Genomic DNA, 17,368 nt, shown 5'->3' on the forward strand with positions numbered 1-17,368 from the left:
CAGCTAGTGTCCGCTCCTAATGGCCGTGCCAGATTTTGAGCGGACACTACCTGTCGGAAGCCGACGGTAGTGTGAACGCCTCCTTATATTTATAGTTAAGCATTTTAGACAATTTTCTAAATTGTGAAAATAAGGGTGGTGACCTATCAGGAAATGTACGTGACTTAAGTTGCAATTCCTTGCACCAAAAATGCCAAGAACTTTTAAGCCAAGTAATAGGAGATGTAAGGTTAACGCCCCACACAGTGAATTGCTTAAAAAAAGTTAAAAAAAAAAAAAAAATGCTGCGGAAGAGACCGAAGCAGAAAAATTGTGTTTTTTTCTGCAGCCTTTTTCACAGACAGTCCATAGAGTTTTTATCTGTAGACTGCCTCTATTATATCTATTCAGAAAATGGCAGTGTTCGTGTAGGTATGATTGACATGCTGCGATTTACAAAAATGCAAACGTATTTGAAATTGTGGCATTTAAGCTGCGTGGATGGAAATTAGCCCAAATCCCTTCCACTTTGCAGGTAATGTAAATGCAGCGTTTCTGCTGCAGCATTTCAGTCGTGGCTAAAATACTGCATTTTCGCAACGTGGGGCCCCAACCTAAGATGGACCTGAAGGATGAAAACCTAAAAGCTAGTGTGACTCTAGCGTAACATTACACCAGACACAGGCTCTCTTTCAAACAGGGTAGACAACAAGTTACTGGAGTGTTTCTTTAAATTACCAATAGAATTATGTTGCTGCTGGACCAAACGTACAAAGACCACATTTGATGGTGGTAACCTGTTTCTTATTCTTCCGTAGTTGTCACTTCAGGTTTACATTTTTCTAGTTCTCAGTGCACTATAGCTCAATAAGCAGTCCTCATACACAAAGTTGTGCTAAATATTTCATAAGTGCACAGATGGAGCATTTGAGTGTTCAGCATTCCTATTACTTTCCCGCTACTTTTCTTCTGTTCTTTCTTATAATCAAACTGACTAGTAGCAACTCGAATATAAAATATACAGTACATAGCTGTGTTCCCAATTATTGATAATAGGTTTTGCATGAAGTCAAGCATAAAGTACATGTGAAATGATTCTTAAACCATTCTACTTAGAAATCTTAACTACGGTAGCTAAAGCATAGCTTACAGACTGGTCAAACTTGTTTGTGAGGATTTTTTGCCAAACCCAGTAGTGGAATTATAAGAGTTTTACACAGTGTATCTCTGAACAAGCCAAAATATTAATAAACTTTAGTTTATTAAAAATAAGGGGAACCACTGCTGCAGTCCAACATGACCTTACGTCAGATTCACAGCATATGTGGGTCATATACTAGAGTTATACATTTATTATTTTAATTTAACATTAAAAAAGGCAAAAAAACATTTCAGGCATATCAGAAATGCTTTTAGGGGTCTGCTCTTAGCAGTCAGACTCCCCCAACACACATTTCTAGCATTGCTTCTGGCTAGAATGCAACTTAAAGTTTGGAGAGTAGCATTTATTTCCATTTTTGCTTAAAGAGGACATTTCATGTTTTCAGGCACGTACAGTTTTATATACCACTAGAAAGCCAACAGTGCGCTGAATTCAGAACACGGTTGGCTTTCCCATTATGTGCCCTGGGAGAAGAGATATCTGTGCAATTACCAATAGCTCTTCACAGTCAGAAGGGCATTTCTGACAGTCCAGCTGGGAACGCCCCTCCTAACAGTCTGTCCATAGTGTTATACTGTCAGAGGGGGCGTTCCTTACTGTCCAGCCATTACACCGAGTGGTGAACGCCCTGCCTGCTAGGCAGTAAGGAACACCCCTCTGATAGTATAGCGCTACGAACAGTACTGTCAGGACGGGGCATTCCCAGCTAGACTGTCATATCTCTTCTATTAATGCCGAAAGTATTTCTGTAGAATATTAAGTTGTTGCACTTAAAAAAGGGCCAAGTGGAGCCCGAAATGCTTTGAAGTTCTTTAGCGTTGTGCCATCTGTTTATCTAAAAATAAAGATTCTCGATTTTGACCAGAGAGCGCCGCCAATACATCTTTTTTGCTTTGTTTTTTTTCTCCATTATTGTTCCCGTGTTTCCATTGGTTACCGGTGTTTGTAAGGCGTGCTGCTTCCTTCATCCGCTCTCTTCGCCTATTGTGACGAAACCCAAAACGTGGTTGTGAGCGTAACTGTCACAACCAGAGCAGGTGAGAGGCCATCTGGTCCCATAGTACTACTATTTGCTCTTCCTTTTGTATATTAAAATCATTATACAAAAATACTACACTATCATTGGTTTGCTCGGTGTCGCTTTGTGTTTTCTTTGAGATATCTCTTCTCCCGGGGCACAAAACGGGAGAGCAAACAGTGCACTGAATTTCGCACACTGTAGGCTTTCTTGCGGTATATAAAACTGCATGAGCCCGAGGACATAAAAGGTCCTCTTCAGTGAAGACCTTTCGTGACCTCCAATGACTCCAACTTCAATAGATCCACTTACTCAGGCACAACAGAATTTTTTCTTCTTCCCCTTACCATCCACGAGCTATAAATTTTTGTTATTTTTAGGACAATTATGTTCTCTTCTGTCAGATGGGTGGACTCTTCTGCCTGCTCCAAGCAAGGACTTTCCACTTGACAGAAAAAAAAAGTATGCTTGTTCATAAAAGTAAGGGCCCGTGCACACGGTGTAAACACACGCTCATTTTTGCATAATACACATGTAAAGAATACACATGTAAAAATAAGACTTTTTTACAAGTGTAAAAAAAAATTCTCATTGAAGTCAATGGAAGTCTGATTTTTACACATGTATTCTTTACATGTGTATTATGCAAAAACAAGTGCGCGTTTACTCTGCGTGCACGGGCCCTAACAAATATGAATACAGAGGAACGGTGAGGGCTTGAGAACACTATTCCAGTTGCACCAGAATTTGATTTAGGCTATAATCACATGAAGGTTAGAAACATAGAAGCCATCCCACCGCCATTTTTAGAAGACACTAATTTCAAGGGAGCAGATTTATTAAAATGGTCTAGAAAACAAAAATGCCACAGGGGCCCAAAGTTAGGGGGCATTCACACTACCGTTGGTGTCTGACAGCTAGTGTCTGCTGCTAATGTCCGTGCAAAATCTTGTGTGGACATTAGCATCAGACACTAGCTGTGTCCGTGACATTTTTCATTGATTTAAATGGACACGGGGTGCGTTCTTTTACAGTCCGTATCTGTCCTTAACTGTTCGTTCCCAAAGATGTACGACTTCAAGCGGACATCTTTGGGAAATGACAGTTAAGGACAGACACGGACAGCAAAAGATCGCACCCGATGTCCATTTAAATCAATGCAAAATCTCACGGACACAGCTAGCGTCCAAAGCTAATGTCCGCATAAGATTTTGCACGGACATTAGCAGCAGACACTAGCTGTCAGACATCAACGGTAGTGTGAACGCTCCTTAACCAATTAAAATGCAGCTTTATTTTTGTGAGAACCAGAATTAAAAATGAAAGCTGTGTTGGGATTGGTTGCTATGGGCAACTAAAACAGTTTTGCTTTTAGACCATTTTATTAAATCTGCCATGTGTTTAGTCATATGGGTTTTTTTCCCAATAGTTCATTGTAATGTACCGTCAAACAATATAACATATCTTTTTCTGTTTTCACGGATCACTCTAAAGACTAAAATCTATGAGGGATCTGCAAAGACAGGTCCCAGACAAAAGCAAAACAGCCATTAAAAAAAAAAAATTGAGTGCTTCAGTTTTTCACAACCACTACTTTCCACAATGATGTGACTATAGCCTTAGGGTGCATTCACACAGAGGAAAACGGTGAGGAATTTGGTGTGGAATTTCAGTGCTGGAAAAAAGCCTCCCATTGACTTCAATGTATTCCTTTTGCTAGCAGAAAAAGGAACCTATTGAAGTCAATGGGAGGCTTTTTTCTTTTCAGCGCTGAATCTGATGCAGATTCCACACCAAATTCAGCGCCATTTTCCTCCATGTGAATGCACCTTTACCAGCTATAGTGACCCAATAGGAAAACTTACAGGTAAGTGGATAAATCCAAATCCAATTTTCCGGTCCTCTTATTTTATCTGTTTATGCCATGTTCACACATGCTATATTTCTTGCAGAACTGAGAAAGTGTTAGGGCAAGTTCACACAGGGATTTTTGGTCAGGATTTTGAGGTCGTATCCGCCTCAAAATCCTGAGCAAAATGACGGCTCCCATTGAAATCTATGGATGCTGCTCAGGTCTTTTGACCAGGAGCCATTTTTGATGCTCATTCTTCAAGCCGTTTTGCCTCGCTATTCGGCCTGAAGACACACCCTCCTCCGTACTAGGCCCATTCATTGGGTCTAATCCAGAGTGGAGTGTGCAACTGGATGCCAGTGCAGTGCACCGGCTTTCAGTCGCGGCTACCTGGTTTTTGGTCTGGAACCTGAGGCCTCCGCCTCAGGTTCTGGACCAAAAAAACCCATATGAACTTACCTTTAGGCAGTAAACTTTAAGCCTATGTGAATAGGATTTAAAGTCACAGCAGGTAAGATCCACGCTGGTTTGAGGGCATGTTGCTGATATCTCATAGTAATAACAAGCATGTGATAAGAAGTTGATCATCTCTTCATGTACATGTAAAAATAATATCGAATTTTGTGCTTAACTCTGCTAATATTCATTATGGAGGCCCACTGTACAGCTACATGAAAATTTTACCTTGCATCCCATTGACAAATTCCTAAATCTTCCTAAAACACTTTTTAGCTGGAGCTTGTTGCGTAGTCCTAGTCATGGACTGATTCTGTCTTAGGCGTCTGGTCAGTTGCCTTCTGACTGCCTTAAATTAAAGGGGCTCTATCAGCAAAATCATGCTGCTAGAGCCCCACATATGCGTGAATAGCCTTTAAAAAGGCTATTCAGGCACCGTAAAAGTTATATTAAACTACCCCCCCCTCCCCCGTTTTAAAATAACCTAAAAAAAAGAATGTGCTCTACTTACGGATCGTGCACGCTGGGCGAGCATTCTGGGTGTGTCTTCATCTTCTTCCACGCCTCTTCTTCCTCCGATGTCCTCCGGTCCCGTCCTCCTCCGGCGTTCGCGAGCAGACACTGATATAAAAAAACGGCCTGGGCGCATGCGCAGTAGCAAGCGGCTTCTACTACAGCTACTGCACATGCGCCTAGGCTATCACTGTCCGTTCGCGAGCGCTGGAGGAAGACGGGACCGGAGGAAGAAGAGGCGTGGAAGAAGATGAAGACACACCCAGAATGCATGATCCGTAAGTAGAGCACATTCTTTTTTAGGTTATTATTTTAAAACAGGGGGGGGGGGGGTAGTTTAATATAACATTTACGGTGCCTGAATAGCCTTTTTAAAGGCTATGCACGCATATGTGGGGCTCTTTAAGGTCTTCTTGACACTGTGAATTGGAAATTCATGCTCACAAAGAAGCAAGAGCCTTTAAGATGAATGGTGACTGGGGCCCCCACAGACCTTGGGTAGAAGGATACAGACTGAATTGCCTATGCACAGACAACCAACGCATCTAGAAAAAAATAATTTGGGTATTCTAAATAATAGGCTAGCTGAGGTCACTCGCAGCTGTGATGTTTCATTTGTAAGCTCACTCACCCTGTGAGCAGGAAGATGAATCATGGAAATGTAGTTTGTCCACATATTCACAAGGTGTAAATAAGAGATACAAGGAGCGGCAAGTAAAATAGATCTAACTCAAGCTACTTTTCTAGCAAATGACAAGGGCAATGGTCCACCTTCATCTCCACCCTATTCACTTTTCATAAAAGTGGCACATATAAAACCGCCTGTGCCTGAGGACATGAAAGGTCCTCCTTAAAGGGGTATTCCCAGTGAACATAACCACATGTAAATTAGGAGGCAATTAAAAGGTAAATATTTTTGCTAATAGAAATAATTACAAATTTTGCAGCATTTTAAAGATTTTCTCTACCCATCTTCACGGTGACAGTCTGCTGTCTTGTTAGGTAGGCAATGGATACGACCATGAATGAGGAACTTTCTACATACAGTGACACTAATGTTTTAACTTTTCATTTTCTACAAATGTGAATACGGTTATGTTCAAGGGAACCTCTTTACATTGGGAAAAGCAATGGCCAATAATCATATATGAAGTCCACTGCCCCCCCAACTACAGAATGTGAACCCCACCTTTGTAATAGGTCTATGACACTTCAGCTCCTCCAAACTTCTATAGCTCCAGTCACAGAGCAGGCTGTCCAGTAGTCAGTGTCCGCACCTAGCCTGATCAGTCTCTGTACCATGTAACATTCGGGTACAGCTTTCCTTGTGCAACATCTAACTTTAACCCCTATTACAAAGTATGGTGCGAAGAACACAGAGCTCTTCCTGGTCCAGCTCCTTCCTACAGCCTGCCGCTATGAGGACAGCACTTCTATGTGTGTAACATGGTATGGTACCTGTGGAGATGGCAGGAGCACAGACAGGAGCCCCTCACTCCCCCTCCCTGGAGTTCTACCTCTTACAGATCCTCATAGGTCCCCACCAGCGGCATGATCCGACCACTAAGCAGCAGGAAGCACTGAGCGGTGGCTAAACGTAGGCGGGAAACAGCCACGCCCTCTGCCGAGCCTCAGCCCTATAGGAAGAGCACCGACTTCGAGACACGCCCACTAGAGGTTGAGCTAAATTTAAAAGGAACATCACTTCCATAAGAGAGCGGAACAGTAGCAACTTAGCGTTCTGGCTGTAGCGGTCTCGGTCTTATCAGTTGCCGTTAAGGGGCGTTTCACATCATAGTTATCAGCTTTTACGGAATACAAAAACGGAACTGTGGAAACTGGTGGCCATCTATATACTAGGACTGAAAAGTATATACTGTGCGTCAGCTATAGCCAGCATTCCCACTGAGTTACACGGGGTGGTGCACACGTAGCACGACCACAGCTCTGATTAGAAAGTCCCTCCTCCATTCTCTCAATCCCCGGGCGTCTGAATGTAAAACCAAAAGTTGTCTCCCTCCCTATGGACAGGGAATAACTTGCTTTTGTTTGAAACCCCCTTTAACTTATATAGACAGTAGAGATGAGCGAACACTAAAATGTTCGAGGTTCGAAATTCGATTCGAACAGCCGCTCACTGTTCGAGTGTTCGAATGGGTTTCGAACCCCATTATAGTCTATGGGGAACATAAACTCGTTAAGGGGGAAACCCAAATTCGTGTCTGGAGGGTCACCAAGTCCACTATGACACCCCAGGAAATGATACCAACACCCTGGAATGACACTGGGACAGCAGGGGAAGCATGTCTGGGGGCATAAAAGTCACTTTATTTCATGGAAATCCCTGTCAGTTTGCGATTTTCGCAAGCTAACTTTTCCCCATAGAAATGCATTGGCCAGTGCTGATTGGCCAGAGTACGGAACTCGACCAATCAGCGCTGGCTCTGCTGGAGGAGGCGGAGTCTAAGATCGCTCCACACCAGTCTCCATTCAGGTCCGACCTTAGACTCCGCCTCCTCCGGCAGAGCCAGCGCTGATTGGCCGAAGGCTGGCCAATGCATTCCTATGCGAATGCAGACTTAGCAGTGCTGAGTCAGTTTTGCTCAACTACACATCTGATGCACACTCGGCACTGCTACATCAGATGTAGCAATCTGATGTAGCAGAGCCGAGGGTGCACTAGAACCCCTGTGCAAACTCAGTTCACGCTAATAGAATGCATTGGCCAGCGCTGATTGGCCAATGCATTCTATTAGCCCGATGAAGTAGAGCTGAATGTGTGTGCTAAGCACACTCATTCAGCACTGCTTCATCACGCCAATACAATGCATTAGCCAGTGCTGATTGGCCAGAGTACGGAATTCGGCCAATCAGCGCTGGCTCTGCTGGAGGAGGCGGAGTCTAAGGTCGGACCTGAATGGAGACTGGTGTGGAGCGATCTTAGACTCCGCCTCCTCCAGCAGAGCCAGCGCTGATTGGCCGAATTCCGTACTCTGGCCAATCAGCACTGGCTAATGCATTGTATTGGCGTGATGAAGCAGTGCTGAATGTGTGTGCTTAGCACACACATTCAGCTCTACTTCATCGGGCTAATAGAATGCATTGGCCAATCAGCGCTGGCCAATGCATTCTATTAGCGTGAACTGAGTTTGCACAGGGGTTCTAGTGCACCCTCGGCTCTGCTACATCAGATTGCTACATCTGATGTAGCAGTGCCGAGTGTGCATCAGATGTGTAGTTGAGCAAAACTGACTCAGCACTGCTAAGTCTCTGCATTCGCATAGGAATGCATTGGCCAGCCTTCGGCCAATCAGCGCTGGCTCTGCCGGAGGAGGCGGAGTCTAAGGTCGGACCTGAATGGAGACTGGTGTGGAGCGATCTTAGACTCCGCCTCCTCCAGCAGAGCCAGCGCTGATTGGTCGAGTTCCGTACTCTGGCCAATCAGCGCTGGCCAATGCATTCTATTAGCCCGATGAAGTAGAGCTGAATGTGTGTGCTTAGCACACACATTCAGCTCTACTTCATCAGGCTAATAGAATACATTGGCCAATCAGCGCTGGCCAATGCATTCTATTAGCTTGATGAAGCAGAGTGTGCACAAGGGTTCAAGCGCACCCTCGGCTCTGATGTAGCAGAGCTGAGGGTGCACAAGGGTTCAAGTGCACCCTCGGCTCTCCTACATCAGAGCCGAGGGTGCGCTTGAACCCTTGTGCAGCCTCGGCTCTGCTACATCAGAGCCGAGGGTGCGCTTGAACCCTTGTGCACACTCTGCTTCATCAAGCTAATAGAATGCATTGGCCAGCGCTGATTGGCCAGAGTACGGAATTCGGCCAATCAGCGCTGGCCAATGCATCCCTATGGGAAAAAGTTTATCTCACAAAAATCACAATTACACACCCGATAGAGCCCCAAAAAGTTATTTTTAATAACATTCCCCCCTAAATAAAGGTTATCCCTAGCTATCCCTGCCTGTACAGCTATCCCTGTCTCATAGTCACAAAGTTCACATTCTCATATGACCCGGATTTGAAATCCACTATTCGTCTAAAATGGAGGTCACCTGATTTCGGCAGCCAATGACTTTTTCCAATTTTTTTCAATGCCCCCAGTGTCGTAGTTCCTGTCCCACCTCCCCTGCGCTGTTATTGGTGCAAAAAAGGCGCCAGGGAAGGTGGGAGGGGAATCGAATTTTGGCGCACTTTACCACGTGGTGTTCGATTCGATTCGAACATGGCGAACACCCTGATATCCGATCGAACATGTGTTCGATAAAACACTGTTCGCTCATCTCTAATAGACAGTATACTTCCCACAGGTATTCACTAGGTAAATGTGCCCCCTACTGGCTGCTCCAGTTATGTCGCCTCCAAGGCAGGGAAGAATTGCATTATTAGATTTTTATTTACATAGTCAAAAAGTTTCAGAACACTTTACAGATATTGTCATCATTCACTGCCCCAAGTAAAGCTCACAATCTTAATTCCCTACCAGTATATCTTTGGATGATAGAAGAAAACCAGAGTACCTGGTGGAAATCAACATAAACACAGGCAGAACACAAACTAATCATGCTGCCCTAACTAAGGGCTAGTTCACACAGTTTTTTTGCAGCGGATTTTGCTGCGGAATCCACCTCAAAGTCCACCTGCCAAAACGGCTCCCATTGACTAATTGGAACCACACGCTGGTGGACTTTGAGGTGGACTGCTGCACTGCACCGGCATTCCGTTGCGGCTAGCCACGCATATGTTCACATGCAGAATCCATTTTCCGCTGTGTGAACATACTCTTAGGGTACAGTACGCTCTCGCTGTAGTCAAGATCTCTGTTGTCTGACTGGAATTTCTCCCAGTGTATACCTCTAATGAGATGTATACAAAGACATAAGAAGCTGTAATACAGCTGAAGGCCTTCTGCAGCATCCACTGTTGGAGCTAACCTCTGATTGTAAATGTTAACCCCTTGTAGGGTTTTCCTAACATGTCCTTTTCACCCTACTCTGGGGGAAGGGGGAGATATGTTTGGATCAGGATCAATTAGTTAGAGCTTCAATACCTATGGAGCATATATATCACTGAACCAGTGATCAGATGATTGCTGGTTCATGTTCCTTAAGTGGAACTTAAAGAAAAAAAGATTGTAAAAGTTTAACAAAAAATTCGGAAATGCAAAATAAAATTCTTTACCTTATAAAAATGCTTTTTTTATGAAAAGGTCTATAAAGGAAGTGCTGCAGTACTTAAAGCCACGGCTACACTTTTTATGGCTAATGAGCAGCATGGCTCCCAACATATAAACATTGCCTGTAGCCGTGCTGAAGAAGCTGATGGGGAATGTACAATGACAAATGTGCAAATGGTCGTGAAAAATGAAAATTGCAATTTTTCCAGAAATGCATAATTTAAGTGCCCAATATGTTTTGATCAGCTTGTGCCAGGTACGAACACCACAAAAATCGTTATAACCATGGGCTATTTCTTTAAAAAAATTAAAAATTATAATTTTCAATTTGCAGATTAATTTTTGAACAGCCATCTTGGGCTCAAAATGATCACTAAAAGTTGTGGTAAAGTGTATGGTAAAGTGGTGGATGGGGTGTATATCTCACCTGGTTTCCTCAGCCAGGCGAGATAAAGGAAACCCAGAATGATAACATAGTCTGCTAGGGCTCTTTGGCTTAAGTATGATGGGCTGGATTGTCTGGACTGGAGGGCAGGTTGGTAGTGGGAGTCTTCCACTCCACACCTCTGGTCCACTACCAGTTTTTTCCTTAGTCCCAGGTGTTCACAGGTGAGGCTTCCTCATGGTCATTACTGAGGAAGGAAGCCTGGGAAACGGAGGGCGGAAAGTCTTTTTAGCCAGTGACAGAAAGCACTCCAGGGACGGTCTGTACAGTTTGGCCACTACATTTGGTCATGTGTTTGACCTGTTCTAGGCTAGAGAGGTATGCTGGTGTACAGTTACAGCCGGATAGGCTTAGGTTTTTGTTTCTTTTGAACTATGTTTTGTGCTGAAGCTACTAAATAAAACACACCTGGATTTTAAATATACTGCCGTTGTGAACTGTGTTATTGCCGACTCCTACGGTGTGAGCTGGACCCCCTTACAAAGCCTTGAGAAATTCCTTGTGGGTGTAGTTTCTAAAATGGGGGAGGGGGTTATTTTTTTATTTAATTTTAGTTTACCTTAGAACCTCTGCAGTTTCCCATCAAGGCAGTGTAAATAATCAAATTAGTTCTCAAATACACATGGTTCTCTTTCACTTCTAAGATTTGTGGTAGTTCCAGGCAGAAGTGTAGGGCTGCATGAAGAGTGTTTGTAAAACCAGAAAACAGACCGTAATAACTGGAGATCTGACTTTGCACAGTGTGAGCCTCTGGGCGGCAAATCCTCAGTGGGCCTCCTTTCAATCATGGTAAAAAGCATTTTAGATGCCGTAAGTGCTGCAATTCAGAAAGAACAAATATGATGTTCTTTCTTAGTGGACAAAGAAAGTTTTGTCCTTTTTAAAGAGGACCTTTCCGATCCTTGGGCATATGCGGGTTTTATATCCCGCTAGAAAGCCGACAGTGTGCTGAATTCAGCGCATTATCAGCTTTCCCGTTATGTACCCCTGGTGGAGAACTATCAGGTCATTGCTGTAGCGCTTCACTGTCAGAATGGCGTTTCTAACAGTCTGTGAGGAACGTCCCTCCTGACAGAGTCCATAGCGCTGTACTGTCAGAAGGGGCGTTCCTCAGCGCCCAGCCATGACACTGGAATTCTGCATAGGCAGTCAGGAGTTCTAGCTGCCATGGCAAGCCCTCTGATCATCCAAGGGGTTAAACCGCCAGAGTCAGTATCTTAAAGGATTTATTTCCAGCAATAAATGCACAGTAAGAAGTTAAAACTACAATTTTCGCAGAGATACACCATTTCAGTGCCCGATATGTTGTATCCAGCTTGTGTCAGCAAAATGGTTAAGCAGGTCCATATCTTATCCTTGGTACAGCAGCTTTTGGAGTGTTCATCTCTGACATAAGCTAGACACAACATACTGTGCACTGAAATTATGTATTTTTGGAAAAATTGCGATTTTCAATTTGCGCAGCTAATGGTGCATTCATTTCTGGAAAATAAATTAATGCAACATTTGGGAGGTAAAAATGCTCACTGTACCCCTCAAACTCCTTCAAAGGTGTAGCTACCAAAATGGAGTTACATGACAAGGAATTCCACTTTGTTAGCATTTCAGGGACTCTGTAAAAGTGGCATGTCATCCAAAAATCAAACTGTCTAAATCTGTGCTTCAAAACCCAAACGGTGCTGCTTCACTTCTCTACCCTGCTGCAGTTGCCACAGACCAGATGGAAGGAATGCAAGGATGGGAGTAGTAATGGTGGATGACATGCCACCAGCTAGGACGAGCACACTCTGAGCTGGTTTGATGGTATTTGGAAGGGCCCTGATGGTAAGGCAAGAACGACTCAGTTGTGCAGTTGAAACAAGGTGGTACTTTCAGCAGCAATCAAACAGTAATACATCAAGTAGCTTTCAAATGGGGGTTGTAGTTCTCCAGTGTTCAACTCCCTTAGCCATGGTCTTGGGAGAATGCCCAGGGATGTTAAGGCTCTAGTATCAAATACCACTCAAACTCCAGTCCTCGGCCTCCTCCAGCAGCAAATACTGCGGAAATACTTCAGGGTAGTACTGACAGAGGTCTGGTTACCTTCTAGAAGACACTGGGACAATACCTACTGTCAATGGACTTCACTGCTGTTCCTGGTCCAAAATGACGACAACTGGTCTTCCTTGTCTCAGGACTGTCTTATTAGAGTGTTGGGCTGTATACTTTCTCCTCAGGAGCTGTGTAGGAAACCGTTAGGCCTCAGTGTGCAGAGCAGCATACCCTCTCACTCCACCACTGTTCTCCCAACACTGCACTCGACTGAGGCAATAACCACTCCCTCAGGAGACCTAGGTCTCCAAGACCCTGCCCAGTGGCCTGTGATAGGTCAGGGCTGTATCAAGGGTAGTGGTTTAAAACACAGGTGGCAAGTACAAATTATGCTCAGAGAGCACAAGGGGCATTATTCAACTGTGCATGAGTGCCATTTAAAGCCAGAAGAAGCTATCGGAAGAAGACGTTGCGGAGAAGGCATGCCAGAAGAAGAAAGAGGCTGTCGCTGGAGAGTTTTCTCGCAGCATTGGGGACGCCCTCAGTGCTGTTTGAGCACTGGGAGCCACCCCGAGTGCTGCAAGAAAAATCATTAGCATACCGAAAAAAATCAGGATATCTATGGAATGGCGGTGCAGAGAAGACTTCTCAAGGAAGGAGAAGAACAGCCTTTCTTACGGCTATTCCAAAGTGTTTGGGAGAAAAATTTCCATTTTAATGATTAAATCCCTTTAATCATCTTGAACTTTATACAATAAAAAGAGTATGTATCTATGGATCAGTATAGGATGATCAGTGTAATGAACGTACATAATGGGGTGAATGTATTATTACTAGATGCGTTGTGTGTCAGTCTTAAAGGGATCCTATCATTAAAACTCATTTTTTTCTGCCTATCACGTCAGGATAGCCTTAAGAAAGGCTATTCGTCTCCTACTTTTAGATGTCTTCTCTGCGCCGCCCTTCAGTATATAATCCGTTTTTTGTCGGTATGCAAATGAGTTCTCTCGCAGCCCTGGGGCCGGACCCCCGCGCTCCAACAGCACTAGGGGCGTCCCCAATGCTGTGAGGGAACTCTCCAGCGCCGCCTCCATCTTCTTCAGGAACGGGTCTTCTTCCGGCGGTGGCTTCAAACTTCTAGACCTGGGGCAGCTGACTGCGCATGAGTTCATTAAAGGTCTTCTTTAAGTCTTCATATGATTCTGTAAACAGAAAATAAATATGAGGCTTGGAATAGGAGGTGTCGATAAAGAAAAATGTGTCAGGAAGGGGTTAAAAGTTTGACACAAAGTGGGCGCCAAGTATTAGGAACTGAAATGGCATATTTCTTTAAAAGTTCAAGTTTCAGTCTACATCTGCAGGTAAGAAGCACGATTGCAGCTCTAGGTGTTCTGGTCCTTTGGGTGTCTCCCATAGAGAGTCTTGTTTGCAGTCAATAAGGAGCTGTATGTATAGGAAGACTGCAGTAACTACACTACTAGAAGTGTCAGTGCAAGAGCCAATCGCCTTCCCTGTTTGCGTCCGAGGACGTGACAGTCTATGCTACCTGCTGATTGGACAAGAGAGCGTGTCACGTGCCCCGCCCTGCAGCCCAGGCCGTTTGCAGCCAATCCCACAGAAGAGCCGTGTGTTTACAAACTTACGCAACCGCCTGCGCTCCGTGCTTGTTGTTGTCTGTGGTGCTCGTGTAAGTTCCGTCATGTCTGCAGACGTGGAAAGCTTGGTCGTGTTTGAGAATGATCACTACGACGAGTACGAGTACTACAACTTGCGCGAATACAGTTGTGGAGCTGGAGGTAAAGGGAGGACCAAGAAAGAGATCGAGCAGAATGGAAACCGCCATGTTCCTGCTGGCCATGAGAGAAAGATCGTGGAGAAGCTGCACAACAGCGAACTGAAGCGTCGCAGAAGCCGTAGCTCGTCCAACTAGACGACAGGCGCCCTCCGTTCAGGTAAATAGTGTTACGGGCTAGAGCCACTGCTAGACGCTAGGGGGCGCATGACGTGCACTGACAACATGGATACAGAGACGTGTTGCTGCATTCCTCCAGTTCCATCCAGTTCCATATGGCGCCGCATGGCGTGTGATGGCCCACAGCAGTTTACAGTCAGGTGGAGAAGAAGAAACCCAGGGCGCGCTGCAGATGTACTCACGTCAGACTCTGCATGTAACAAGCAGTTTATTGTGGCTGCCATGCTCTGATAATAAAGTATGCTGTAGAGGGTTTTTTTTTTTTTTTTTTTTTTGCTTCTATTAGGGTATGTTCACACAACGGATAATGAAGAGGAATTCCTCTTCATTTTCCTGCGCTGGCGTTTTTGCCGTGGTCTAGCAGAGACAATAGGAGGCAGATTCTGGGAGGAATCTGCTCCGGATTTGGGGGCGAAATGTGCAGCAAATTCCTCCAGGTGAACAGACCTTTAGGGCTAGTTCACACGGGGGGCAATGAAGCCGAATTTGGACGCGGATTTTGCCTCAAAATCCGCCTCCATACAATGGTGGTCTATGGAGACCGTTAGCGTTCGTCTTTCCGCTAGCGTTTTTTTTGCTGCTAGCGGAAAAAAGAAGCGACACGACCTTTCTTCAGGCGGATTCCGCCTCAGGAAAGCAATAGAAGTGAATGGAAGGCTGAAACCGCATTGCGTTTTTTTTTTTTTTTGCCAAAAAAAAAAAAAGCATCATGTTTTTTGGCGCATTTTTTTACGGTCCATTCACTTTAACGGAAGGGGAAACCGCCTGGCATTTTCTAGCAGAAACCTGGTGGCAGTCGCACCTGCTACTCCAGAACAGATGCCATATTTAACAACCCTGCTTCTGATGTGTATATATGTATATCACTATAAGGGTGCATGCACACTACGTAACGCCGGGCGTGTATGAGAGCCGTACACGCCGGCATTACAGCAGGGCTGCCGAACACTTCCCATTCACTTCAATGGGAGCGCTCGTAAACGCCGCTGTTACGAGCGCTCCCATTGAAGTGAATGGGAAGTGTTCGGCAGTCTGCTGTAATGCCGGCGTGTACGGCTCTCATACATGCCCGGCGTTACTCAGTGTGCATGCACCCTTAGACTACTATTCCCCATGTGATTATGATGGCAAGAAAAATGTCCTCACTTACATCTGTTCTGTTGGGTTTTTTTTAGGTATTTGACTCTCGCTGATCTGACTTCGAGTTTTGTTTCTGACGTGTTTACGGTTTGGTTACTTAAGAGAAGCGCTGTGCCTTACAGATGAATGCAAAGGCGAGATATTGTTGCAGCAGTCTCCCCAGAGCTGTAAGCCATGACTGGTGTTCCACGTACTTCGCTTATGGTTTTGCTACGAAGATGACTGTTCTGCATGATTGAAGCAACTAATGGAGCTGCAACCAGTGCAATAATGATTTTAGTGCTACACATTTTATTGTACTGTAATTTCTGCATTTATATGCAGAAATGTTGTATGAAACTCATTTTACGTATTGCTTGGTGTAAAAATAAAATAGTACATTTTAAAATGATCAAAGTAGTCTGTCTATAACTGTTCATGTCGGAATCAATCGCTTCCTATGTACTATCTCTATCTACTATCTTCCTGTGTACTATCTCTGACTATCTACTATCTTCCTATGTACTATCTCTGACTATCTACTATCTTCCTATGTACTATCTCTGACTATCTACTATCTTCCTATGTACTATCTCTGACTATCTACTATCTTCCTATGTACTATCTCTGACTAACTAGTATCTTCCTATGTACTATCTCTGACTATCTACTGTCTTCCTATGTACTATCTCTATCTACTATCTTCCTATGTACTATCTCTGACTACTATCTTCCTCTGTACTATCTCTGACTATCTACTGTCTTCCTATGTACTATCTCTAACTACTATCTTCCTGTGTACTATCTCTGACTATCTACTATCTTCCTATGTACTATCTCTGACTATCTACTATCTTCCTATGTACTATCTCTGACTATCTACTATCTTCCTATGTACTATCTCTGACTAACTAGTATCTTCCTATGTACTATCTCTGACTATCTACTGTCTTCCTATGTACTATCTCTATCTACTATCTTCCTATGTACTATCTCTGACTATCTACTATCTTCCTCTGTACTATCTCTGACTATCTACTATCTTCCTATGTACTATCTCTGACTAACTAGTATCTTCCTATGTACTATCTCTGACTATCTACTGTCTTCCTATGTACTATCTCTGACTATCTACTGTCTTCCTATGTACTATCTCTATCTACTATCTTCCTCTGTACTATCTCTGACTATCTACTCTCTTCCTATGTACTATCTCTGACTATCTTCCTATGTACTATCTCTGACTATCTACTATCTTCCTATGTACTATCTCTGACTATCTTCCTATGTACTATCTCTATCTATCTTCCTCTGTACTATCTCTGACTATCTTCTATCTTCCTATGTACTATCTGACTATCTACTATCTTCCTATGTACTATCTCTGACCCATGTGAAAATCAGTCAGAAACTATTGGTAAGCAGACCCGCTTTTGCACTACCCTATTATCATTTACACATCAGAACACACTGCCTTCATATAACGGCAGAACAATTTATGTTCTATTATTATTATTGTTTATTTACCATGGTGCTTTACGTTTGGGGGTTCTATTTAGGATGGTTTTTATTAGGGTTGGGCAATTAATTTCAAAATAGTATTAAGTTGGCTCAATTGATCAATGTGAACTTACAATCAT

The 17,368-nt window shown here is 43.9% G+C and overlaps 2 protein-coding genes across 3 annotated transcripts in view; one reads left to right on the forward strand and one right to left on the reverse strand.

The window, feature by feature from the left end:
• The window catches only part of RFFL (ring finger and FYVE like domain containing E3 ubiquitin protein ligase), a 43,380-nt gene extending 36,833 nt beyond the window's left edge, over nucleotides 1-6,547 (reverse strand). The window contains exon 1 of the mRNA XM_075264926.1: nucleotides 6,439-6,547. The gene's annotated coding sequence lies outside the window, so the exon portion shown is untranslated. The remainder of the gene's footprint in view (nucleotides 1-6,438) is intronic.
• Nucleotides 6,548-14,237: 7,690 nt separating this feature from the next.
• On the forward strand, nucleotides 14,238-16,145 carry NUPR2 (nuclear protein 2, transcriptional regulator). 2 transcript variants are annotated; one of them, XM_075264837.1, is made up of 2 exons: nucleotides 14,238-14,589; nucleotides 15,872-16,145. In XM_075264837.1, the coding sequence occupies exon 1, from the start codon at nucleotides 14,337-14,339 to the stop codon at nucleotides 14,565-14,567; it is 231 nt and encodes a 76-aa protein (XP_075120938.1). In that variant the 5' UTR covers nucleotides 14,238-14,336; the 3' UTR covers nucleotides 14,568-14,589; nucleotides 15,872-16,145. The 2 variants fall into 2 exon arrangements, with proteins under 2 accessions (XP_075120938.1, XP_075120937.1); XM_075264836.1 differs by having other exon boundaries at nucleotides 14,240-14,589; nucleotides 15,785-16,145.
• The last annotated feature ends 1,223 nt before the right edge of the window (nucleotides 16,146-17,368 follow it).

This window comes from Leptodactylus fuscus, chromosome 2, assembly GCF_031893055.1.
Source record: "Leptodactylus fuscus isolate aLepFus1 chromosome 2, aLepFus1.hap2, whole genome shotgun sequence".
Lineage (NCBI taxonomy): Eukaryota > Metazoa > Chordata > Amphibia > Anura > Leptodactylidae > Leptodactylus > Leptodactylus fuscus.

Excerpts from the sequence above, each read along its gene's own strand:
- NUPR2 (XM_075264837.1), top strand. The coding sequence starts at position 14,337 with ATGTCTGCAGACGTGGAAAGCTTGGTCGTGTTTGAGAATGATCACTAC.